The following is a 27,503-nucleotide window of genomic DNA, read 5'->3' on the forward strand; positions in this document are numbered from 1 at the left end:
ACCTGAGATTTGAGGCCCCCTCGATTTATGAGGCCCTAGGCACATGCCTTGTGTGCCTGTGCGAAAATCCGCCACTGTGATTAGGGATTACTAATCTGTAATCTTTCTGGGCATAAGTACATCACAAATATTGCTTTCTTTGCATTTAAAAAACTGAGTTTTTTCTTTTGATCTCGGAATTACTTTTCTTCAAAATGATTACTCTAACAACTACTCTAAACAGCTGGTGTATTTTTTTATCTACTTCTTATATTTTTTCTTTTATATTTTTAATATTTTTGATTTATTTATTATTTTAGACTTTTGTTATTATTGTTGATTATTATTTATTGTTTTTTTAAATTTTACTATATTTTTATGCAGCAAAAGCCTGTGGCTTCCTTGCAATATATGGCTAATACTAAACTAAGTACAGTAATACCCCGACTTACTCAAACTCGGAGTTACGCGGTTCTTGATTTTTTCGTTTGGCACCGCTGCCGCCCACTATCTTCAAGGTCGTTTTTCATATGTTATCGATATACGGTGCAACGGCGGAGAATGAGAGCGAAAGATGAACAGAATTCAACTTTGCTGCTTTTATGTTTTTTATATCAGTGAAGGGGAAACACATTTCACCATAATGTAACCTAAAAACCAACACAATTCCAGCTATCGGTATAATCGCAAATGCAATTAGATCGAGTTTACTACCAGTTTATAACAGATTTAGCTAGCAGAAACGCAACTGGATTTTTATTGTTTTATGGTAGTAACCCCTAGAAATGTGAGGTGTTAATAGTGTATCTCTGCCTTTATGGCGTTGTTTATTCAGTTGCTACATGCGCGCAGCTTTGTTTATGCGTATCAAGCGTGCCTCCTCGTTTTGTAATTGTGCTTTATTCCCTAAAAAGGAGTAAAATACTTGAAAGGTGTGAAAAGGAAGCGTCCTGGTGAAGACACTGCAGATTCAGAGAGAAAAAGAAAAGCAATATCGATAAACAGAGGCGGACTGGATCAAAAATTCTTACCCGGGGAAAATTTATAGTGGCCTCATACTATGGTTTATGGCCAAAATCATACCGGCCTCCGGCCACCCGGGGTTTCCCCGGTAAGGCTTATGGCCAGTCCGCCTCTGTCGATAGAGAAAAAATATGAAATTGTGAAACGCTTTGAGCGAAATGAAAGACCATGTGATATTGCACGTGCTACAGGCCTAAATGAAGCAACGGCGAAAAGCACATGACAATTGCAAACTTGTAAGGTTGAAAATTGAAAAGGGCTCAATTGTAAAGGGCTTAAAAATTTTAGAAAACATAGACTCCAACGAAGAACGCGTTATAGCTACAAAGCAAGGAATAAAAAAATTATTAGCTTGCTACGAAGAAATTCTGCGTGAAAAAAAGAAGGCGCTGTGTCGTCAGACGAATTTGTTAGATTTTATGAAGCCATCGACATCGAAATAACTTTTTTACGTAAGTCATTTGTTTTTTTAATACATATTTTGTATTAATATGTATAAAGAACTGCAATTTTATTAATATTTTTCTTCGAAACTAGTGTTTTTGTTGGTCCCAATTAAGCAAAATTTATATGTATTTATATGCAAAGTTTTACCTCGACTTACGCGAATTCGACTTACGTGATTTTCGTCGGACCCACCTATCGCGTAACTTCGGGGTATTACTGTATATGGTGTCAAAATTGTTTTTGGATCTAGCTTCTTTGTTACTGCATCATAGTATCCAATCCAATTGGTCAGACAAGATTGCTCCTTAGCAAATCTGTGTGCTGTGATTGCAGCATAATTGCATTCCTGTCCTGCATTACTTTTTGTGTGAGGGTCCTTTCTGCATTTCTTGTATTTGAATGAGATTCAGAATATGAATCATTTGATACTGAAATAGTTTCTGATACTGAAATAGAGTTCTATTTCAGTATCATTCTATCTATCTATCTATCTAGGTGGTAGATGACTCTCATCAACTGGTGAAATACCACCACTTTGCTTATTGGAGGCTTGAAGTGGTGGAACCCATGTTTAGTCTCTAGAGCAGTATGATTGATGAACGTCGTGGCGAGATCCAGTATTCCTTACATTTCGAGGGTACAGCTCTAAAATGGTGTTCGCAGGCCGGCCGCTAGTTAGTACACCTGACCGAACCTATTGGTAACTCTCTAGGAGGCTTCTGGATCAGCTAGTGTATAATCTTGCTACCTCTACTCTGCCAGATAGTGACTGGAGGGAGTCTGAGTAGTGTGTATGCGGGGAGCATTGTCGAGGTCACATTATGTCAAGGATCTGGGTATATTCTTACCACGTGTACGCCATATCCAAAAATTTCATTACTTCATACAGCATATCCCACCAACTTTTTCTTACTATTGAATACACCATGAATTGTCAAACTAATAGAGCAAGCTTATCTGTGAAGAGAACTAAACCTCCCAAGCACTTCCTAATTCATTTCACAAATATACGTGGTCTCAATTCTAATCTCAACGATGTCCATTTCCACTTGCAGTCTGCCAAACCCCATGCACTTTTTCTGGAAGAATCTCAGTTATCGGTTGATTCAACTACTGCTCATCTCAGATGCCCAAATTATTCGCTGTATGATTCCTTTCGCCTCAAAGGTTGGTACTTGTGCATATGTCCGTTTTGATATTCCCTGTCAGAGACTTGGCAATTTGAAATCTGCTCTCTTTGATCTTCTCTGGCTTAAAATCTCTCTATCTCATTGTGTCAAATTCATTTTTAGGCTCTACCGTTTTTCCAACTCCACTAATCACTTGGAGCTCTTTGACTTCCTCTCTTTGCAACTTGACTTTCTCCAGTCCAACTTTCCTAACAGTGAGGTAATTTTCCTTGGTGATTTTAATGTTCACAACTCCAGCTGGCTTCCGTTTTCTAGTCACACCGACCCAGCAGGTCGACATGCTGAGGCTTTTGCAGTTACTAATGACCTAGCACAGATTGTTCATTTACCTACAAGAATACCAGACAATCCTAATCATACAGCTAATACGTTTGATCTTTTTCTCACAAACAACCCTTCGAAGTACACGGTTGAAGTGAGAGGTTCTTTAGCCACTTCAGATCACAACTTGTTGATTGTCTCTTCTCCAATGGAACCTTTATCTCATGGCTATTCCCAACCTCGTGTTGTTTGGAATTACAAGAATGCAAAATGGGATGACCTGCGAGACATCTTTTCCTTGGTCGGATTACTGTTTCAAAAGTTCTGATGTCAACATTTGCTCAGATGGTGTCAGTGAAATTATTCTTGCAGGAATGGAATCCTTTATCCCACACTCCACTTTAAAATCTCGTCCTTTATCTAAATCTTGGTTTTCCAATAAATGTGCTAAGGCTGTACAAGAGAAGAATGTTGCATATCGTAATTGGCTTGTTTCTAATTCTTCAGTTTCATTTTCTGCCTACACCAAAGCTTGCAACAATTGTAAAGCAGTTATTAATCAGTCCAAACTAGAGTTTGAACAGGCTAAGTGTAGAAAACTTGCTTCTTGCCCTAATGGTAGCCGAACATTCTGGTCTCTTGCCAAAGCTATTGGCCTCAACTTTTGCCCATCTGTGCTCCCACCTCTGTCCAAACCAGATAGTTCTGTTGACACTTCAGCCAAGGATAAAGCTGACCTGCTAGCATCCCATTTTTCTTCCAGCTCATGTATTAATGATCTTGGTAAAACTCCTCCCACCATTCCCAACACGCTCCATTCAATGCCTCCTGTGGTCTTCCGTTAAAAGGATATCAGAAGGATTTTGATGAATCTTAATGCTAAGAAAGCTCCAGGTCCTGATGGTATTTCTCCACTTGTTCTCAAAACCTGTGCCCCTGAAGTTACTCCTATTCTTTGCCGCCTTTTTTCATTTTCTTATTCCAAAGGTGTTTTTCCTTCTGCTTGGAAATTTGCTCATAATCAGCCAGTTCCTAAAAAGGGTGACAAATCCCTCCCATCCAATTATCGTCCCATTGCAATTACTTCTACTCTTTCTAAAGTAATGGAGAAATCAATTAACCGCCAACTCTTAAACTACCTAGAAACCTTCCGTCTGATCAACAATCGCCAGTATGGATTCCGTCAGTGTCAATCCACTGGATATTCTGGCTTATGTTACCCATTTATGGACTAATTTAATGGAAAGGTTCGGTGAAACACAGGTAGTTGCTCTTGACATCTTAAAGGCTTTTGATCTTGTTTGGCATAAAGGTCTTCTAAACAAGCTTCCATCTTATGGTTTGCCAACTGTTTTTAGTAATTGGTTATCCAGTTTTCTCTCTGATCGCTCACTGAGGATGGTTGTAGATGGCTCTCTGTCTTCTAACTTCTCCACTAATGCCGGTGTCCCCCAAGGTTCAGTTCTTTCCCCCACTCTTTTCCTCTTTTATATTAATGACCTTCTTCCATTGACTGGAAATCCTATTCATAGTTTTGCCAATGATAGCACATTGCATTCCACTTTCCATTTTGAGAAACCTTGTCCTGCTCAATCAGCTTCAACTTCTTGAAAATCTGCTACCAATTCCTTAAATGCCGATCTCCAGGTAATTCTACAGTGGGGCAAAGACAACTTAGTTGATTTAAATCCTTCTAAAAGTCAGTCTTGTCTTATATCTCGCAAAAAGGATTCTTCTGCTCCTATGCTTATCTTTAGTGACACTCCGATTTCTAGGCAAAATGATATATCTCTTTTGTGGATTACCCTGACTTCTAATCTCTCTTGGCACAAGCACATTACAAATATTGCTTCCTCTGCATCTAAAAAACTTTGTTTTCTCTTTCGCTCTCGACGTTACTTATCTTCCAAACAGCTGCTCACTCTGTATAAATCGCAAATCCGCCTTGCCATGGAATATTGTTCCCACATCTGGGGTGGTGCCCCCAAAACCTCTCTCAGGCTTCTTGATTCCATTCAGAAGAGGGCAGTTAGGTTAATTAATGATTCATCTCTAACAGTCTCCCCACTCGCTTTCCGGCACCTCCGTAGCCAGGTGGGAAGGAGCAGCAGTACGTAACACATGCTTCTTGATTAGACCGGGGTTCGAGCCCGTCACCACCAAATACGGAAAGGTCAGGGAATGACCACTGCATATCCCGGAGCAATATGGCCTTAGTTGCTAATGCTCCTAAAAACCAAATAACAAACAAACCACTCGCTTTCTCATAGACGTACTGTTTCTGCTGCATGCCTCTTCTACAGATAGTTCCATGGGCACTGTTCTTCCGAATTGGCTTCTATAATTCCCGCTCTCTCTTTCAAAACAGTCTGAACACGTGCTGCCACCAGCCAACATCCATTTACTGTCCAACTTCAAACCCACAGAACCAACTTTTCATCTTCCTCATTTATTCATTCAACTGCCATTTTCTGGAACAACCTTCCTTCATACATATTTCCTGAAAATTACAATCTGCAGAAGTGCAATGTCAACAAATATCTTCTTTCATCTTCTCAACCTCCAACCCAAGCACGGTACTAAGTACTATAGGTTCTAATACCTCTCGTGTTTGGGGTTTACATAAAAAAAAAAAAAAATCATTCATTTTTTTCATTTTTTTTTTATTTTATTAGCAAGCGGCCTTCTATTTCAGTATCAGAAGACATTATAAAGAGCTGGTTCAATGTCATCAGCTCCAATGTACTGTCCATCCCCGTTCCATTTTCATTCTGTTATCTCAAGCTGTGAATTCAATTCAAGTGATACAGATCTTGAACGAGATTCAGAATCTGCATAACTTGAATTCAGAATCTGCATCACTTGAAAACCAAAGAATTAAAATTCAGCAAGCATAATCTTCAAAAAATTTGATTTCTCTTCTTGAGGAAAATACTAATCTAGATAAAATAACATCAGCACAAGTGAAGAAAATATGAAACTGTGTACAGCTTTTATAGTGCTTTATTGACAGTGCAATTGATGCTAAGCAAAATTCCAGTCATAATTGCATCCATTCAATTGCAGTCAATTGAATGGATGCAAAATTGCATTAAGACACAACACTTGCAGATCTTTTTCACATAAGTTTGCATTCTGGCAGCAAACCTGTTAAATGGTCCTGCATTACTTTTTTAATCAGTGACTTTATTTTCTCCAGAAGTGAAGTGAAGTGAAGCTAACAGGTCTGTAATTACTCATGTCACCCTTTGATTATAATGAATTGAGGATACATTTGCAGTCCATAGGGATCTCCCTTGAATTCAAGGATGCTCTCATAATTTTGGATGAAAGTTTGCTTATCTCCTTTTATGCTTCCTTTAATAATTGGACAGATTATATCTATCTCATTTGTCTCATTTAGCTGCAACAATTTCTCTTCCATTTTCCTCTCAGTTCATAAAATCATTCAGCCCCCCTGTTGGAATTTGATATTCTTTTCTCATCACTATCCCCCAAAAAAACCTTATGTTTAATGGGGAATTTTGAGGATGGAGATGAGGAAAGTATATCAAATTCCCACTAACCTCCCTAAAATACCTATTCGGTTTGCCAGCTACCTGAGAAGAATCAACAGTTATGCCATTCATATCTAGTGGACCAATGAGATTCCACTCCCTCCTCGTGCAGTAGAGTCCTGATTATCCGAGCTAACGTGGATCAAGAACAGCTTGGATACGGTCAAACTCTGTTAACACAGAAAATTTTCATATATTGACCTTATGACAATGTTTCCCCCTCCCCTCTAGGATCTCCCTCATTTCTGCCATTAGGGAAGTACATGTACATACATATGTACTATAAGAAAAAGAATACATGTATGTATGTAATTACTACATAAATGAGAGCTTACATAATCTCAATTTTTCCTATGTTCTATTAATATTTTAGAAATAAACAAGGAGTTAACCTTTAATTCAGTCAGTAGGATTTCTTCTTTACCAATTCTCCTTATGCGAATAAATTACGAAATGATACATTAAAACGGTATTACATAATTTAAAACTCAATGTGTTCCTCACTATTGACACACACGGCCAGTCCAACACCCCAGGATCACAGTGGTGAACCCCAAACTGACTCCAGAAATATCAAACCCCCCATGCGACCTTTAGTGAAGGAAGACATTTTGTCATAAACACAAATGAAATACTGTTAAAATGAGATAAAAGTATGATAAAAAAATGAATTTAAAATCCACTAAAATTTCCTCGCTTAAGCGGACTAAAACTTTTCGACAGATGTTACTTTCGCAGGGTGGAATGAAACTAACAAAACAAGTGAGTGTTCGGAATCTTATAAATAGGAGATTAGTCTGTGGTATGCATGTGTTCGAATGACCACGAATACTTAGTATAATTCTGTTGAATATTTAAAATTTTGGTTTTATTAACAGGAATGTGTGGTTTTCATTTATCGCATGGAATGCTAGTTCCGATGCATTTGCATATGATGACGGACTGATGCTTTGAAACGGAACTACAGACAACAACTTTTAAAACAACTACTGGAAGATCTCAAAAATGGTGGAAATATTGCTGAAAGCCTTAAAAACATAAATGCGAAAGATGTCATTTACTGACTGGCAAAATCATTGGAAGAAGTAAAAACATCAACTCTCGTGAAGTCTTGGAAAAAATTCTCAGTGAAACTGAGGAAGATGATGATGAAGATAATCTTCCGCTTATAAAGCTAGTAAAAAATCTTCCAAATTCAGAACCTATTACAGCAGAAGAAATTCAAGATTGGATGAATGAGGATGAGCAACAGGAGATGACCGATGACATGATTATAAATTTAGTGAGTGAGGGAAAACAAGAGAGTGAAGATGATGTGTATCCAGGAGAAGGCTCAAAAATTTTGTATGTGGAAGGCCTAAATGCAATCGAGACTGCACTGTGATACAAGAGGGTGCTGACTCTCTTTAAAAATTAAAGCTGTGAGTTAACAGGCTCCGAAAAAACGATAAGTGTTTGCCTTTTTATTTACGTAATTGTTATTTTATATTGTACTTAATACGTAGTCTTATAGTTATAGTTACGCTGGTAATTTTTTTATTTTAATTTAGATAAAGAGTTTTTGTGGATTAATACTTAATATAGGTAAAACCATTATTTCATTTGAATCTTGCAGTCATTGTTTTTGTATATAGTGGTAGGGAATTCAAATTTTTAATTGAGGTAGCTAGGTAGCTCTAACGTATAATTATATAGAGTAATATGCTTCACTGTTTCTATTAGATAGCGTAGTGTTGACATTTAATTAATTTAATTTATTGATCTTATTAATTTAAAGTATCATGCCCTAAACTAGAGCAGCAAAGCAACGGGCACAAAGTGGCAGGAGTGCTGTGACTCGGGAGAACTGAAGGGGGCGATTCTCCAACGCATCACAGCCTAAAAAAAATGTGCAACTTGTGAAATGTTTGCCGAACTCTCTGGAACGGAACATGATATTGCCATGGGGGATGTCTTTGTGTGTGTGCGCGCGATGTAAGGAGTGTAAGGAAATCAGGCGACAACTCAGCATTGTTATGGGCCTATATGAGAGATTGAAGGACAGGGTGGATCCCCTCGAAAGATCTAAATTTGAGGGGCCCATCAGGCTCTCAGCTGCCCAGATCAACGCCAGAGCTTGCACTTGGTCATCACGCAACACAGCGGCAACCCCCAAGGCAGAATGCCCTGGTCCCACAGGAACTAGTAGTTGTTGGTGACTCTATTGTCAGGGAAACGGGAAACATGCTTTGTAAAAAGGATAGGTGGAACAGGACCAGGGTATGTCTGCCAGGGGCAAAGGTTGATGACGTTGCAGAGCGGATATCATCTTTTAAGAGCACAAAAGGTGATATAGCTGTACACATTGGCACTAATGATATTAAGAGGAGGAGACTGGCAGAATTACTTAAAAAGTACAGGTCACGGTTGAAAAAAGGCTGTGAATTAGGGTGAATTTGGAAGTGTCTGCAATTCTGCCCAGACACGATAGGGGGAGTATATGTGAGAGCTTTGTTGATCAATTCGGCCCTGGAAAGAATGTGCAAGGCTCAAGGGGTAGAATTTTTTTCAGCCTGGTCTGTACTTGTTAACAGGAGAGACAGGGATGGGATACACTTAAATAGAAAGGGTGCAAGAATATTTGCTGATGCTATCGAGGCAGCGTTAGGTGGGTCGGAAAACTGATAGCTTGGGGGAGATACAAGGACTAATAGATTAACAGTAGCCGTAGGCAGAGGTGAAGATGATTCTTGCACAACTTCTATTAGAATAAGTAGCGACCTGGAGCGAGGGGTGTTGGGAATTTCAGGGACTGATGGCAGTCATCCTGAAATAGGTGGGTATATGGGATGTGTTAGGGTAACTAGGAATAGGAGCATGCTTCCATGTATACCAATGCTAGAAGTATAGTAAATAAATTTGATGAATTTGAAGTGTTGGTCAAGACATCAAAGGTGGATATTGTTGTGATAGCAGAGGCGTGGTGTCACACAGATATAAGGAATGCTGAACTGGAATTTGGGGAGTACAATGTGTACAGAGGATAGACAGGATAGAAAGGAAGTAGGTGTTATGCTGTTAATTAAGAAAAACATAAAATCAAAAGAAGTGCATCCAGTTGATGTAGATGAACAGTGCACTGTTGTGTCAGTTTGGTGTGACATAAGCACTGCAAAAGCAAAAATAAGAGTAGGAGTGTGTTATAGGCCTAATGACTTGGAGTGGGCTAGTAAATCGGAATGTCTTATAATGAGGGATTTTAATCTCCCAGATATTGACTGGAACTTGTGGGTTGGTCACTCACAAAGTAGTCAGACTTTTGTGGATTTATTGGATGATTGTTTTCTGCAGCAGCATGTTTGAGAGGCAACCAGAGAAAGTAATACTCTTGATCTGGTTATCAGCAGTGATCATTCGTGTATTAAGAATTTGCAGATAAAGGAACCACTAGGTGGCAGTGATCACAGTGTACTGATGTGGGATTTACTTACCATCAGGGGTAAAGGAAAGGGTTTTTGCTTCCGTAAGGGTGAGTACAGTGGTCTCTGACAGTTTTTAAATTCTATACAGTGGGATCAACTGATGATGTTACCAACAGTAAATTCTAAGTGGGAAGCATTCAAGGAATTAATCGTGGAAGCTACTAAAAGTTTCATACCTATTAAGAAATATTGTTCAAGGTTTAGGCCAAAATGGTTATTTAATGAACTAATGAGACTCGTAACAGAGAAGAAAAATGCATGGGATGCATATAAATTATCAAGCAACTCAGAAGCCTATGGCAGGTATAAGCTAGTCACAAATCAGGTCACAAAAGTGGTTAGGCAGGCGAAAGCAGATTACGAGAAATCCATGGCAAAAGATGCTAAGAAAAACAGCAAGGATTTCTTTACTTGTATAAACTTTAAAAGGAAGGGGATGAATCTGATTGGTCCACTTGACATCGATGGTTCGACTGTTGATGATCCTGCTCAGATAGCAAACAAAATGAACGAGTATTTTGCATCTACATTCACACATGAGGAGTTATCGAGGTTTGTAAATGGCAGAAGGTTATCAAATTGTAGCTGGATACTTAATGATTTTGTAATAACTGAGAGCAAAGTGGAGAAGAAATTGTTGAAGTTTAACATAAGAAAAGCACCTGGGGTGGATGGGATCTATCCAGTTATATTATAGGAGACGGCAAAGCATCTAAACAAACCCTTAGCCATAATTATTAGAGCATCATTGGACTCAGGGGAGATTCCCATGGACTGGAGATGTGCAAATGTATCCCCAATTCACAAAGGGGGATCGAAGGGTGACACGAGTAATTACAGACCAGTTAGTTTAACTTCTGTTCCGGGTAAAATAATGGAGTCACTGGTTAAAGATGCACTGCAGGATCATCTAGACAAGACTGCAGAAATAATTCAGACACAGCATGGGTTTGTTAAGGGAAAGTCTTGTCTGACAAATTTGATAGGATATTATGATGTGGTTACAAAGGAACTGGATGCAAAAAATAATTTTGATATCATATATTTGGATTTCCGGAAAGCTTTTGACACTGTTGCGCATGAAAGACTATTGTACAAATTGGAGCAGAATGGTATTGAGGGTAAGTTGCTACAATGGATAAAAGGATGGTTAAGTGGGAGAAGACAGAGGGTGGTAATCAGTGGGTGCAGCTCTTCGTGGACTAATGTTATTAGTGGAGTCCCACAGGGTTCGTGTTGGGTCCACTGTTGTTTTGTATATTTATCAATGATATTGATGAAGGTATATCAGGCTTAATGTCGAAGTTTGCAAATGATATAAAGGTTGGCAGGGTTGTTAATGACAGTAATGGCAGTGTGCTACTGCAACAGGATCTAGACAGTTTGGGCAGTTGGGCTAAGAAGTGGAAACTGAAGTTTAACCTTGACAAATGCAAAGTACTGCATATGGGTAGAAGTAACCCCAGAGAAACGTACCAACTGTGTGGTACTACACTTAAGGTGGTAGAAAATGAAAAAGACCTGGGAGTCATTGTGCTGTCTGATATGAAGTTTTCTGAGCAATGCAGACAAGCTGCCAGGGCAGGTCATGGGGTTTTGGCAATGATATATAGGAATTTTGCTAGCACAGAGAAGGATGTGATTGTCCCTCTGCATAAGGCAATGGTCAGGCCACGCCTTGAGTACTGCGTACAGGTCTGGAGGCCTCATTTTAGGAAGGATGTAAATTTACTTGAGCGTGTACAGAGAAGGGCAACAAGATTGGTGAGGGGAATGAAGGGATTATCTTACCAAGAGAGGCTCAAGTTCTGCAAATTGCAGTGGCTGGACACTAGGCACCTGTGCAGTGATCTGATTGAAGTGTATAAGGCCTTGAATGGGTTGAGCACGCTGAATTCTGATGGGATCCTTCCACTTTTCAGATTACGAACCTAAGGGGGCATAAATTCAAATTAAGAAAGGACAGATGTAGAATAGATGTGCCTAAATTTGCCTTTAGCCAGCGGGTGGTTAATTGCTGGAACAAACTTCCATCTGTCGTTGTGGAAGTTGATAGGTTGAATAAATTTAAGGAGGAACTGGACAGGCATTTGTTGGGAATGGTGTGATTTGATTGTTTTTTTTTTTTTTTTTTTTTTTGGCTGATGCTACATAAGCTCATACACTTGCTTTCTTGCATCACATGCCACTACTACTACATCGAACTTTTAAAGGCTTGTTTTTCTAAAGCCTGATGCTGTAATAACGATGATACATGTACAGTATAGTACAGTACATGTAGTGTAGAGAACTGTATGTACAGTACAATATTATGTAAGGAAATAAACACAGGCTAAGGTAAAGAAAGCCTACACAAGAAGGACGGAAAATTTGGCAAAGTTTAGCCGTGAAAGTACAGTATACTTTGCCATACCACACTTATAGTGTTGCTTGTTCGGTAAACAGATGGTGGATTGGTGCATGAACAGAACAGATGATAACATCGGTTTAGTCATTGGCTGGCATTATGACGTGTGAATGAATAAAGAATGGTGCATCATTAGTTTTGGAATGAACGGCATATAGATAATATCAGCGACGAATCTTTTAAAGTTGGAAGAAATTTGTGGGAAAAATGAAACATTGTTTCAACTTACTTGATTTTTTTATGAAATCTAAATTAATAACCACTCCGAAATTTGCCGTACTTGTCATGTGAGCTTTCTTTACTTTTTCCACAAACCCAATTACAGTATGTAATTACATACTTTTATTTTTTTAGAAATAAACAAGGAGTTAACCTTTAATTCAGTCAGGAGGATTTCTTTTTTACCAATTCTCCGTATGCGAATAAATTATGAAATGGTACTTTAAAACAATATTACATAATTTAAAATAATTTAAAACTCAATGTGTTCCTCACTATTGACATACGGACAGTCCAACACCACAGGATCAAAGTGGTGAACCCCAACCCAACCCCAGAAATATCAAACCTCCCATGCAGCCTTTAGTGAAGGAAGACATTTTGTCATAAATACGAATGAAATACTGTTAAAATGAGATAAAAGTACGATAAAACAATGAATTTAAAATCCACTAAAATTTCCTCCATTAAGCAGACTAAAACTTTTTGACAAGTGTCATGTTCACAGGGTGGAATGAAACTAACAAAACAAGTGAGTGTTCGGAATCTTATAAAGAGGAGATTAGTCTTTGGTATGCATGCTTTTGAATGACCATGAATCAGACGAATGTTAATAGTTTTTTTGTAATTTCATTTCTAAAGTTTCGGCAAGCAGTAACTTAGTATAATTATGTTGAATATATAAAATTTTGGGTTCATTAAACAGGAATGTGTGGTTTTCATTTATTGCATGGAATGCTAGTTCTGATGCATTCGCACGTGATGCACAGAGTGATGCTTCACGTTGCTTAACCTTAGAGTTTAAAATACATCTGGTAGATCCAATGTAAGAAGAATCACAATCCTTACATGAAATGTGGTAGACGAGGTCATATGTTTGTTCAGAAGTTGATAGTACCGTGTGAATTTTTAGTGTTGCATATAATTTATGGCCCGGTTTTGCTACTATTTTCATTTCTATTCCTCTAAAAAGGTTGTTAATTTGTCTATACTAGTGTTCAACATACGGCATTGAAATAAAATATTTTTTATTAATCTTGTCATTATGTTTGTTATTGATTATTTTATCTTTAGCTTCTAATTTAATGCTATTGATAGAGGTAATAGGGTATCCTCTATTTAGGAACCTATTCGTCAGTTCTTCTATTTCTATATGTAGGGCAAGTTGTGTGGAAGAGTATTTGAATGCATTGAAGAACTGGTTTAACATGATTGACCTTTTATGTGAGTATGGGTGGTAGCTACTATAGTGTAGGAACATCCCAATATTTGTGGGCTTATGATAAATACTGAAATTAATATTTCCACCCTCCCTCTTAAGCGTAAAGTTTAAAAAATTTATGGACTTTGTTTCTTCTTGTTCTTTCTCTAGTGTAAATTTTAACCTAATGTGCATAATTATTAAAAGTTTGCAAAAACTTTCGTTTGTATTGTCATAATCCATTATAATGAGGATGTCATCAAGGTATCTTCTATAAAATGTGATTTTTGGTAAAAACTGTGTTAAATGTATATTTTCTAATCTATCTAAATCTCACATCAATACACTGTAGTCATTGTTACCTAGTGGTTCTTTTATGTGCAGATTCTTAATGCATGAAGAATTGCTACTGATAATCAGATCAAGATAATCATGCTGATCAGGTTTATAATAGATGGCAGCATAAAAATAGCTTTTAAAATCAGAGGATGAGGTTGTGATTTTTGGACATTTTTGTCTGATTTGATCCACTAAAAGTCAAATTCTCTTTGTTTCTCTGGAATTCAGATCCAGACGTTGAAGGAAATTGAAATTGAAAAATTATGTATAAACGTGTTGCAGATATTATTATGATTAATAAAAAAATAAAAAAAAATAATGAATTTGTATTTAAATTTTTTTTTTTAAAGTCTGATTTGATTTTGACAATAATTTTACTCTAATTTTAGGCAACTAAGGCAAAGTAAGAACTAATTGATATTTAAAAACATTTTGTACAATTTTTTTCTTTTTTTACAAATTTTCAAAACTTATTGAAGAATCTTGCACCACAAAACCAGCCACTAGATGAAAACCCACAGCCCAGGGCCCACACATTCTCAATTTCACTTATGAAAGGGCTAAATACAATTTAAAAATTTGGTGATGAAGTAACTTGTTTTATCAGTAAATTATTTGAAGGAAAAATTTGAGCACAATTTCAATTTAGAATTATTTCATGATACTTGAAGCTGAATCTCAAAATAGTTGTATAAATTGACACTAATTTTATGATAAAAAAAAAAAAAATTGCCATCTATATCATTCAACTTTTCATTGCAGGTTTTATATTAAATGATCCATCAAGTGAACAAAATGACTGGTAAGCATATCATCGCTGTGGATATTGGAACCACAACTCTTCGTAGCTATATTTATAACGAGAGAGCAGAAATTGAAGGAGAAGCGAAAGCACAAGTTAGCAGTTTATAGATACATTCTCTTGATTTTTACATTTTGAAGAAGTTTGATAATTACGTTTGGTAAAATAATTAATTCCCAATTATTTTTTTTTTTTAGTTATAAATATTGAATTTAAGAGTATCTTATTAGCCATTACCTTATCTATACCGTTGCCAGACACTTATAAAAGTGTACTGCAATGGCTATGCTGCTAACGAGGCTTCAGTTGTATATAATAATTCTTTTCTGGAGCAGGAATCAACAAAACAGCATTTTGACTTCCCTTGAGAAAAAGTTTTGGCAGCTTTGTTATAGCTCGCATCTGTTTTCAATTATTCAACAGTTGGAGTTGTTACTAATGTTTGTTTCTCATTGGTTGTAACTAATCGTGAACATCAGAGTTTGTTCAAACTGTTATCATACCTTAAAAAAGGATAATTAAAATTCTGTATAACATTTGATCTTAAGCTTAGAGTATTTACAAGGTGCATTAGGTGTTAAGGAAGTGTTATGAATTAAATTTCATAATAGACATCAGATTATTTATTGTAATTGAATTACCTTATGAAATCCACTCTCAACTTAAATAACATAATGAAAAGATAAAAATACAAATACTTATTATATTATTAGTACTGACAAATGATGTGAGGAAGCAAGCTTTTACAGAATCAGCAAAAAAAAAAAAGCAGAACTACCAACCTCATCTGTCTATCTCATATGATATCATGTCTAATTCTTCTTTAAATTTATTCAAACTACCCACATCCACAACATCAGAGGTAGTCTGTTCCAACAATCATTTATTCTCTGGCTGAAAACAAATTTTCATACATATATCTTGCGGCGCCTCCGTGGGCAGGAGCGGCAGTGCATAGTATATGCTTCTTGATTAGACCAGGGTTTGAGCCCATGACCACCAAATAAGAAGGATGCGGAAAGGTCAGGGAATGACCACCGCATATCCTCGGATCAATTTGGCCTTAGTTGCTAATGCTCCTAAAAACCAAACACAACAACATATGTCTTGCTGCTATCCTTTTTCAATTTAAGTTCGTGTGTGCATTGTCTGAGAAAAATGTAGAATATCTTCACTATGTTTACTCAATCAAGTTAAAGTCTGAAATACTTCAATTATGTCTCCTTGCAAATTGCCTAATTTCCAGTAGCTGCAGTTTGCAGAACTGAAGTCTTTTGTGGTAACTGTACCCTTTTGTGTTTTTGCCCAATCAAATGTTGCACTTCTGTACTTGTTCCAAGAGATCCACATCTTTCACTTGTTCCAAGAGATCCATATCCAGACCTGTTTGCAGTCTTCAAGATGTGGCTTAATCATTGCTTACACAATGGGATAATCACCTTATTCCTGCTGGCAAAATTCCTGTATATCTTTGACAAATCTCAGCCTTCCTGGCACTGCACTGACTGCTCTACTCGGAGAACTTCACATCTGACTGCATAATTACCCCCAAGTGTTTTTCATTTTTTGCTACCCTGAGTGTAGTACCACACAGCTGGTATGTTAATCTATTATTACTACTACCCAGTGCTGTAGTTGTAAAATTAGCAGAAGGTATGCCCTGTGAATGTTACGAAAAGCAGAGTATATTGCGCATATCAGGCTTATTAATTGAATTCCAGAGGGTATACAGCATATACCCGTGTGTGTGTGTATATATATATACACATACATACATATATATATATATATATATATATATATATATATATATATATATATATACACATATATATATATATATATATGGCATATTTATTTATATATATGGCATATTTATTTATATATATGGCATATACAGTAGAACATTGATCGTCTGTCACCCTATTTACTGTCAATCTCTGTTAATCGTCATTTAGCCCCACTACGCCATAATGCATTGTGATATTGGTGCCATGTGTCACTTTGTATACAACTCACAGTATACAGTTTTATTTTAAGCTCTTCTTTCACATTTTAATAATTTTTATTTAGTAAACCCATTGAAATGACAGAGAAATGTAAATGAGTACTGTAGGGATTATTACCAAAATTATGAAAAGTGCTACAAGTATACCATCGGTTTATGGAATAGGAAGAATAACAGTAAATGATATAAAGCGTGATGCAGACAAAATTGAAAACCACTTGTCGAAAATGGAAACCACTGACAGTAATGATAAAAGTCGTAAAACAATGAAGCTTGATAAAAATGAACAATTGGATACTGCAATGTTTCAATGGTTTATTCAAAAATGTAACAAAGGAATTCCATTGTCGGGACCTATAATAATCGAAAAAGTCATTGAAATCAATAAAAAACCTAGGCGGAGATTCTTCATTTAAGGCTAGCATCGGATGGTTGGACAAATTTAAGTTTTGCCACGGTATTCGACAGTTGTCGATCTAGGGTGAGCTAAGTGCAGATAGTGCAGTAATTTCTGTTTATCATGAAAACCTACAGAAGGAAATAGTTGATTGAAGTTTGGTTAAAGACCAAATATACAACTACGATGAGACTGGCCTTAATTGGAAGGCACTACCTCAAAGGACACTGTCCGCAATGACTGAACATAGGGCACTGGGATAAAAGATCGCATCACTATAATGGAAATGTGCTAATGCCAGCAGTAGTCATGAATTGCCTTTGGTTGTTATTGGAAAACCAGATAGGCCTAGATCATTTAAAATTATCAATTTAAATGCTTTACCAGTTAAATATTTCTCACAAAACAATGCGTGGAAATCAAGATATATTTCATGATTGGTTTCAAAAAATATTTGTACCATGTGTAACATCACATTTGGCTGTTTGTTTGTTATTTGGTTTTTTTGGAGCATTAGCAACTGAGGCCATATTGCTCCAGGGATATGCAGTGGGCATTCCCTAACCTTTCCACATTCTCTTTTTTTGGTGGTCATAGGCTCGAACCCCGGTCTAATCAAGAAGCGTGTGCTACACACTGCTGCTCCTGCCCACCTGGCTACGGTGGCGCCTATCACATTTGGCATCAAAAGATTTACCACAATATGCAATGCTACTGATGGACAATGCACCTGCTCATCCCATACACATATGTGATTAAAAAACGAAGATGGCAAAATATCATGCCACTTTCTGTCAGCAAACACAACATCTCTCATTCAACTGATGGACCAAGGTGTGATTGAGGGTTTGAAACATCATTATCGCAAAATGTTCATTCAAATACTTGTTTCAGCAGAAAATAAATTATATTTGATAGAGTTTTGGAAAAGCTACACTATAAAAGAGCCCTCATGGGTAGTGCAGTTGGTAGGATTGCCATCCTCCCCACATCAGGTGGAAAAGACCTGAGTTCGAATCCTGTCGCTGGTGTGGAGGAATTTTTATGGGTCTTTTTCACAATGTGGCTGAGTTAGTCGGTCTCAGTCAAGGGTAACGTTTTTTCTCCTGGAAATTCGGGTTTTTCGTCCAGCAAAACAGAAAATTTACCTCGGAACACACGCAATTTGCAGACAATATACATGGAGCAACATGGTCTTAGTTGCAAATGCTCCTAAAAACCCAAAACAACAACTATAAAAGATGCAATTTTCAATGTCGCTGATGCCTGGAATGATATTCCAGTTCAAAAGACAAAGAAGCTGGAATAAGTTGCACCCAGAAGTATATTCAACTGATGCAGAAACCATTCCAAAAGAAACTGAAATTTTGCAGCTGTGTTTGAATGTTCCTGGTTTTAAATATATTTCGATGGAGGAAGTAAATGATTGGCTGGATGTGGACAAAATGAACGTCGGATGCAAAATTTTAGACAATGACGAATTTGTGCTAAGAGTGATTTCGGATGATTCTGAAACTGAAGAAGAAGAAGAAAAAGCTGTTGCTGATGGAACAACAAACATAATTAGCCACTAAATCTGAAACTGTTGTCAAGGTACATTGAGTGGTTTGAGGTACAAGAAGATGCAAATGCTATGCAAGTGTTACTTTTGTGTGAAATTCATAACATTGCCTCCCGAAAGGCTCCAGGGATCATTAGCATTATAGTAGTAGAGGCATATGATGCAAGAAAGTAAGCTCATGCAGCATCAGCCAAAAAAAAAAAAAAAAAAATGCTCCCATTTGACTCGTCTGTTCGTTAAAAATACCTGTCCAGCTCAGCCTTAAATTTATTTAGGCTATCAACTTCCACAACAAAGGATGGAAGTCTGTTCCACCAACAAGTTACCCGCTGACTAAAGGCAAACTTCCAACCATCTATCCTACATCTGTCTTTTCTCAATTTGAATTTATGCCCTCTCAGGTGATTATTTTGAGCAAGAGAAAGAATCCCATCAGCATTGAGCATGCTCAAACCATTCAAGGCTTTATACACCTCAATCAGATCACCTTGCAGGTGCCTAGTCTCCAGACACTGAAATTTGCAAAACTTAAATCTTTTTTTGTAAGAGCAACCCTTTGTTCCATTCACTAATCTTGTTGCCCTTCTCCACATGCATTCAAACAGTTCTACATCCTTCTTAAAATGAGGCCTTCAGACCTTATATAAAGTACTCATGGTGTGGCCTGACCATTGCCTTATACAAGGGGATAATCACCTCCTTATCCCTGCTAGAAAAATTCCTGTATATCATTGACAAGACACCATGAGCTACTCTTGCAGACCGTCTGCACTGCTCAGAAAACTTCATATCTGCCTGCACAATTACCCTCAGGTCCTTTTCGTTCTCTACCACTGTCAGTGTAGTGCTACAGAGTTGATACGTTACTCTGGGGTTACTGCTTTCCATATGTAGTACTTTACATTTGTCAACGTTAAACTTCATTTGCCACCTCTCAATCTATATGCTCAACTTTTCTAGATCCTGTTGCAGCAGCGTACTGTCATTAGTGTCCTTAACAACCCTGCCAACCTTTGTATCGTCTGCAAACTTGGACATTAAGCTTGATATACCATCATTATATCATTTATAAATACAGAAAACAACAAAGGATCCAACACTGAACCCTGAGGGACTCAACTAATAACATTAGTCCACGATGAGCAGTGTCCATTGATTACCACTGTGTCTTCTCCCACTCAACCATCCCTTTATCCATAGCAACAATTTGCCTCCAATGCCACACTGCTCCAATTTGTGCAGCAGTCTTCTATGTGCAACAGTATCAAAAGCCTTTCTAAGATCCAAATATATGATATCAAAGTCATTCCCTATCCAGTTTCTTTGTGTATCCAATCAAATTGATCAGGCAAGACTTTCCTCTAACAAAACCATGCTGTGTCCGAGCTATAACTGAAGTCTTGTCTAGATGATCCTGCAGTGCTTCTTTAACCAGTGCCTCCATTAATTTTCCTGGAACAGAAGTTAAACTAACAGGTCTATAATTACTTGTGTCGCCCTTTGATCCTCCTTTGTGAATTGGGGTCACATTTGCACATCTCCAGTCCATGGGTACCTCCCCTGAGTCCAAAGAAGCTCTCATAATTATGGCTAAGGGTTTGCTTACTTCCTTTGCTGCCTCCTTTAATATAACTGGATAGATCCCATCCACCACGGGTGCCTTTTTTATATTTATCTTCAACAATTTCTCCTCCACTTACTTCCCAGTTATTACAAAATCATCTAGCTCACTTCCAGAGTTTAACTCACCTCTGGCATTCCCCTCCCTGAATAATGAAACAAAAGAAATTGACTGACTTTTTTAGAAAATAAATTTAATTATATAATATTGTTTTCTTTTAAATTTCTTTAATGACATTAGAACAAAGTTGTATGTATGTAATATTGTTTTCTTTTAATTTTTTTTGACATAACTAGACCAATGTAAGTTAAAATATTACAAATAGGTATATATGCAGATATTGGTACTATTGATGTTTTGATATCACGGTAAAAAATAAATAATAACTAAAGTTTAATTAAATTTCTTTAGGTTATGTATTATGTAATAAAATAAACAAGTTAGATGACCTGGTTTATTGCATGTATAATATTTTTAATGTACATATTCTATTATCTGTCTATTCAATTATCCGTCATGGTCTCGGTCCCATACCCTGGCGGATAATCAAAGTTCTACTGTATATTAAAAATAATAAAACTAGAAGTATTGTCTAAGAATCAAATTCTAATAAATATATTTTTATAATTTTCAGTAAATATTTTAAAAATATTTGGTTTTTAAAGTCTTTCAGAAACCAGAAGGTATATGCTATTCATCTAAAAAAATCCGGAGGGTATACAGCATATACCCTTCACTACAGCCCTGCTGCTACCCTTACACGGTACCTTGCATTTGTCAATGTTAATACTTTGATTATAATGCCACGTTGCTTTGATTTGTACAACAAAATTGCATAACACTGACAGTTTAAAAATATTTGCATTCAAAATGAAACAAACATTGAAACGAGCACTGCATGTACCATATATGGGGAAAATCAATTTTCTGTTTTTTTAGAATATGGTGTTATGAATTAAATTCTTAAGTCAGTGATATGGTTTACAATAGCTGACTGTCATGAATTTAGCAACAGCCAATGGGAGACTAAGTCTGATAACATTGTGCACTTCCACTATCGTGTAATTGATTAGTTGTATCAGAATCAGGGCAGTTATCCAAAACTGTTTAGTGAGACCTTGAGAATCAGTGGAATAGTGATGTGTTGCCTCGTTGAGTATAAAGACTGCACAAGCTGTTTGACTGCAGTAATCTGAAGCCAGCATTGGGGAAAATGTGTTATCTATAAGACTGAAAAAGGTCTTATCATGGGTGTGCATTTATCAGGAGCCATGATTCAAGAAATGAAAGATATAAGTGGTTTCTCAAAAGCATCCATCTCAAAGGTTTTTAACAACTAGAAAGCAGGCTGTTCTTCCACATCTCAAAGGCAAATATGGCAGAAAAACAATCAAGAACAAAGCCATTTTACTCTGAGGAGGACTGTATGGAAAAATAGGACATCTAGTGTGCAGCAAATAACATCTGAATTCATCCAAGTTCAAAACTGCCCTATTTCAATCCATACCATGTGCAGGGAATTGAAGAAATTGGGTATTGGCAGTTGCCTGCCTATTTGGAAGCCACTTGTTTTCAGAGATAAATAGAAAAATCCACTTGCAGTGGTAGCGAGAACATTGTGAATGGACAGTGGAACAGTGAAAGAAATTCATGTTCAGACTAATCATGATGCACTGGTGGTAGGCAGAGAGTGTGGCAAGAACGTCACAAAGCAATGGATTCTGCTTGCCTTGTTAAGACAACCCAAGCATCTCTAGGTGGTATCATGGTATGGGAACGTTTTGTTGGCATGGACATTGGCCCTTACACAGGTACATTGATACCTGTGGAAGATCAAATGTCATCCAGGGAGTACCTGAATTTTGTATCAGATCTACTGCACCCTGCAGTGTTACACTTTTATCCCAATGGTGATGGCCACTTTATGGATGACATAGCAACAGCACATCATGCTAGAATCATGCAAGAATGGTTCGGAGAAATGACACAGATTTCTGCCATCGTCCTTGGCCACCACATTCACCCAAGCTCAATCCTATTGAGAATGTGTGGGAAATGCTGGAGAGAGCTATTTGGCAGTAAAGTCCTCTTCCTTCAACTTTGTCACAGCTGTGCAATATTTTGTTGGATGAATGTTACATTTAGACCAAAACGCACTAAAACACCTTATAGAATTTATGCTGCATCGCACACTTGCTGTTATTCAAAACAGAGATGGCTGGATTCAATACTGAATAACGATTTGTATTTTCTTGGCCAGTGTATGTGTATACAAGGGTCATTAAAAAGTTGAGTATAAGATAAAGCCAGGATTTTGACCTTCTTATCAAGTTATTTTCAAAAGCGGATGATTATGACAGTTGAATTTGTGTCTGTCACATGACAGACACCACATGTTGTTAATTTTTTTTTTTGCCCGTCATTTTCATTTTGTTAATAGTTATTATTTATTTTTTTAAAAAATTTGGTATTGTTAGGTGGGACAAGTTTTGCATCCAAACTTTAGAAGCCCGTAATAATGCAGCCTATTATTTTTTTTTGTGGTCGTAATATTTAATTGCCCTAAACCTCAAACGTTCATAACTGTCGTTGATTTTTTTTTTTTAATAAAAATCAAAAACAAATCATACAACATTTAGGTTTATGAATATTTGTTAAGTTTTTTCCTTTCTTGATTAACAAATGATAAAAGCAATGTAAAAATAATATGTTCATAATGGCAATAGTCACTTAAAAGTTTTTTTTTTTTTATATAACATTATCCCATTCCATTTTTAATTGGGGTATTTGTTATTTTCTCATGCAATTTTATGTTTTTGATGGCAGTTTGATGCTTTTGGTACAGTTCTGCATAAAAGACATATAAATTGAAGCAGATTAAGATTATATGTTGATTCAGGGGGCTTGCTAAAAGGTAGGGAGAGAGAGAGAGAGAGAGAGAGAGAGAGAGAGAGAGAGAGAGAGAGAGAGAGAGAGAGAGAGAGTGTGAGTAGCTATAAATGGACATTGCTCAGGGTGGACCAGTGTACCAGGTGAAGTTCTTCAGGGATCACTATTGGAGATGATGCATTTTCTCACCTTCTTTAGTGACATTGATGATCTAGTGCAGGGACTGTCAACTTTTTAATTCTTACCACCCACCCACTTTTGTAACTTTGTTGATGGTAAAATTTGCTTACCACCCACTGGTGCCATAGTAACTCAATTTAGCCCCTCGTCCACGAGTACATTTCGAGAAGTGTCCGGTGAATTATTATCTATATTCAAAGTTTAGAGATGGAATACAAAAGTAAATTCCAAAAGCATATTTTAAAAAGTCAAACTCTCAAAGTTGTTAGCAATATATTCGATATATGGAGGAAGAACAAAATTTTGGACAAAACCCCCCACCGCCCACCATGAAAGCTTGAATATATATAGGGACCAGGTTGACGACCACCGATCTAGTGCATGGTAAGTTGTCAAAATTTTCTGTTGATTTAGAGGCAGGAAGGTGCTTAATGACCAGAACCAAACCATTTTGATTTAAATTGGTTCTTCTGAAAAATAGCAACTGCATTTAATGTTTCTGAATGTAAGGTACCTGGGAAACAAAAATCCTGGAGTTACATATAGGTAAGAGAGAGAGGGAGAGAGAGAGAGAGAGAGGAGGGAAGTTAAAAGTAGTGCAGGAATAAAAGATTTAAGAGTTGCTGGTCAGTCAGATATGAAATCTTCTGTGCCAGTGTAAATAAGTAGTTAGGAAGGCACACGGTATCCTGTCTGTGATATATAGGACCTTAACAAGTAGTGAAGAGGATGTCATTATCCCTTTATATAAGATGATTCAGATCGCATTTAGAATTGGCACCTCCGTAGCTCCTCCTTCCCACCTTCAGGTGGGAAGGAGGAGCTACGGAGGTGCCAATTCTAAATGTTGGTGCCAATTCTACGGAGGTGCCAATTCTAAATGCCAATTCTAAATTCTGCGTTACACACTGCTGTTCCTTCCCACCTTCAGGTGGGAAGGAGCAGCAGTGTGTAACGCACGCTTCTTGATTAGACCGGGGTTAGAGCCCGTCACCACCAAATACAGAGGATGCGGAAAGGTCAGGGAATGACCACCGCATATTCTCGGAGCAATATGGCCTTAGTTGCTAATGCTCTTAAAAACCAACCAAACTTGAACTTGAAACTTGCATTTAGAATTAATTGAAGAAAGAGAACTTTTAAAAAAAGAAAGGGTTCAAAGAAATATGGCAGTTCTCTGGAGAGGTTGCTAATTGATGTTGTTATGAAGAATGGCATAGAAGATGTGACTGACAACTTGCAGCTTGGGTGGAGGGTGCTTATAGAGCTATATAAGGCCCTGAAGAGAATCGGTAAAATGAACGAGGGAGGGATGGGATACACTTAAATAGAAAGGGTGCAAGAATGTTTGCTGATGCTATCGAGGCAGTGTTAGGAGGGTCGGAAAACTGCTAGATTGGGGGGATACAAGGACTAATAGATTAACAGTAGCCACTGGCAGAGGAGAAAGTGATTCTTGCACTGCTTCTATTGGAATGAGCAGCAGCCTGGAAAATAAGATGCAGGATATTTCAGAGACTGCTGGGAATCATTGGGGTACAAATAAACACATGGGTTGTGTTAGGGTGGCTAAGAGAAAGAGCAGGTGCATGTATACTTGCGTGTACACCAATGCTAGGAGTTTAGTAAATAAATTTGATGAATTTGAGGTATTGCTCAAAACTTCAGGTTGGCAGGGTTGTCAAGGACACTACTGACACTATGCTGCTGCAACAGGATCTGGAAAGGTTCAGCAGATGGGCTGAGAGGTGGCAAATGAAGTTTAACATTGACAAATGTAAAGTACTATATATGGGAAACAGCAACCCCAGAGCAACGTATCAACTCTGTGGTAACTACACTGACAGTAGTAGAGAATGAAAGGGACCTGGGGGTGGTTGTGCAGGCAGATATGAAGTTCTCTCAGCGGTGCAGACGGGCTGCAAGAGTAGCTCATGGTGTATTGTCAATGATATATAGGAATTTTTCTAGCAGGGATAAGGAGGTGATTATTCCCTTGTATAAGGCAATGGTCATGCCACACCTAGAATACTGTATACAGGCCTGGAGACCTCATTTCAAGAAGAATGTAGAGCTGCTGGAACGAGTACAGAGAAGGGCAACAAGATTAGTGAATGGAACAAAGGGGTGCTCTTACGAAGAAAGGCTTAAGTTTTGCGAATTACAGTGTCTGGAAACTAGGCAGCAGCGAGGTGATCTGATAGAGGTGTACAAAGCCTTGAATGGCTTGAGCATGCTCAATGCTGATGTGATTCTTCCTCTTGCTCAGAATAATCTCAGAATAAATTCAAATTGAGGAAGACAGATGTAGGATAGATGTGCGGAAATTTGCCTTTAGCCAGCGGGTGGTTGGTAGGTGGAACAGACTTCCATCCCTTGTCGTGGAAGTTGATAGCCTAAATAAGTTTAAGGCTCGGCTGGACAGGTATTTCGAACGAACAGAGGGGTGAAGTGGAAGTGGTTATTTTTTATTTATTTATTTTACTTTAATTTTTTTGGCTGATGCTGCATAAGCTTGCTTTCTTGCATCAAATGCCTCTACTAATGCTAATGCTAATATTTTAGCTGGTGGAAGAAAGTCAAACCGGGTAGCATAATTGGAAAATTTTGGGGAGTAACAGAAGACTGGATCTTTGAAGTTAATTTTCGTGCAGCATGTTATAAGTCACTGGAATAAGTGGACTGTCATAGTGGTCAAGGTGAATAGTTTGGTAAAGTTTAAAGTGGAATTGGATAGCCACATTGTAGCTTTGTATTTAAACTTTACCAAGGAAGTAAAGTGTATGGAGTGGTAGAGAATCCCCCCCCCTCCTTTTTTTGGTAGATGCAGAAAAAGTCTGCTTCCTTGCATTATTTAGCCATTATAATGTTAAGTCACCTCTGATAAGGCTATATGTTCCATGAACAAATGGTTAATGGAGGATTTTCTTGCAGGAACACAGTAGTCACAATATAAATTTGTTGAGGGTAGATTGGCTGATCAATTTGATTAGCTACTATGAGGTCACAGCTGAATGCAAAAAATAATTTTAACACTGATTATTTAGATTTCAGTAATGCATTTGATACTGTTCTACTCAACGTCTGTACAGATTGGTGCAGTGTGGCATATAATTGGTGGTTTAGCTTTTCAGCTAGTTATTGCTGTGAATAAAAGGGTGGCTGAGTGGTAGAAGGTAGAGTGATAATGGCTGCTGCTCTTTATCCACTAATGTTTTGATTGGTACAGTATTTTCATGTTTTCTGTGTTATTTTTTGTTATTTGGTTTTTTTTTAGGAGCATTAGCAACTGAGGCCATATTGCTCCGGGGATATGCCGTTGTCATTCCCTGACCTTTCCGCATCCTCCGTATTTGGTGGTCACGGGCTCAAACCCCGGTCTAATCAAGAAGTGATTTTCTGTGTGACAGTTATTTTATCTTGAATTGGAATTACATGTATAATATGATAATCAATGTTAATACTTCTGTTTATCAGGATTGCATTTTTACTTTAAAAAATGTTACCTTAAAAAATATAAAGAACTTGCTTTTCTTTTTATTTTAAGTGTGCCTATAAAGGATTCTAATTGGTAATCCCATAGCTCAATATCTGAACCTGTACATTTTATTTTCTTGCACAGGTGGAGTTGCTGCATCCACATAAAGGATGGGTGGAGCTGGATCCAGATAGTATATGGAATGCTTTTATGGAAGTTGTAAAGAATTCCTTAAACAGTATGTTACTGATTAATTCATAGTCCAGAATTGTACTGATTCTTCAAATAGGCCTCTGGGGTTGGGTATATTCATACTATGATTTTTAGCGTTTCTCACCAACCATTGAAGTAAAAACGAAAACTTAAATCTTAAAAAGCTTTACATTTAAATTTACAATAAATTTACAGTAGATCAAACAAAATAAATGTGATTATACAAATAAAATGTTACTGTTAATAAAATAAAATACTGAATTAAGATAG

At 37.3% G+C, this 27,503-nt stretch overlaps 1 protein-coding gene across 1 annotated transcript in view; it reads left to right on the plus strand.

Annotated features, from left to right (window-relative positions):
• Positions 1-27,503, plus strand: part of LOC150080822 (glycerol kinase 5) — a 376,684-nt gene that overhangs the window by 46,606 nt on the left and 302,575 nt on the right. The window contains exons 3-4 of the mRNA XM_090382163.1: positions 14,847-14,981; positions 27,165-27,258. Coding sequence (XP_090238289.1) covers positions 14,859-14,981; positions 27,165-27,258 — 217 coding nt within the window. The 5' untranslated portion in view covers positions 14,847-14,858. The remainder of the gene's footprint in view (positions 1-14,846; positions 14,982-27,164; positions 27,259-27,503) is intronic.

This window comes from Mastigoproctus giganteus, chromosome 9 (genome assembly GCF_048544385.1).
Source record: "Mastigoproctus giganteus isolate SK-2022 chromosome 9, ASM4854438v1, whole genome shotgun sequence".
In the NCBI taxonomy this organism is placed as follows: Eukaryota; Metazoa; Arthropoda; class Arachnida; order Uropygi; family Thelyphonidae; genus Mastigoproctus; species Mastigoproctus giganteus.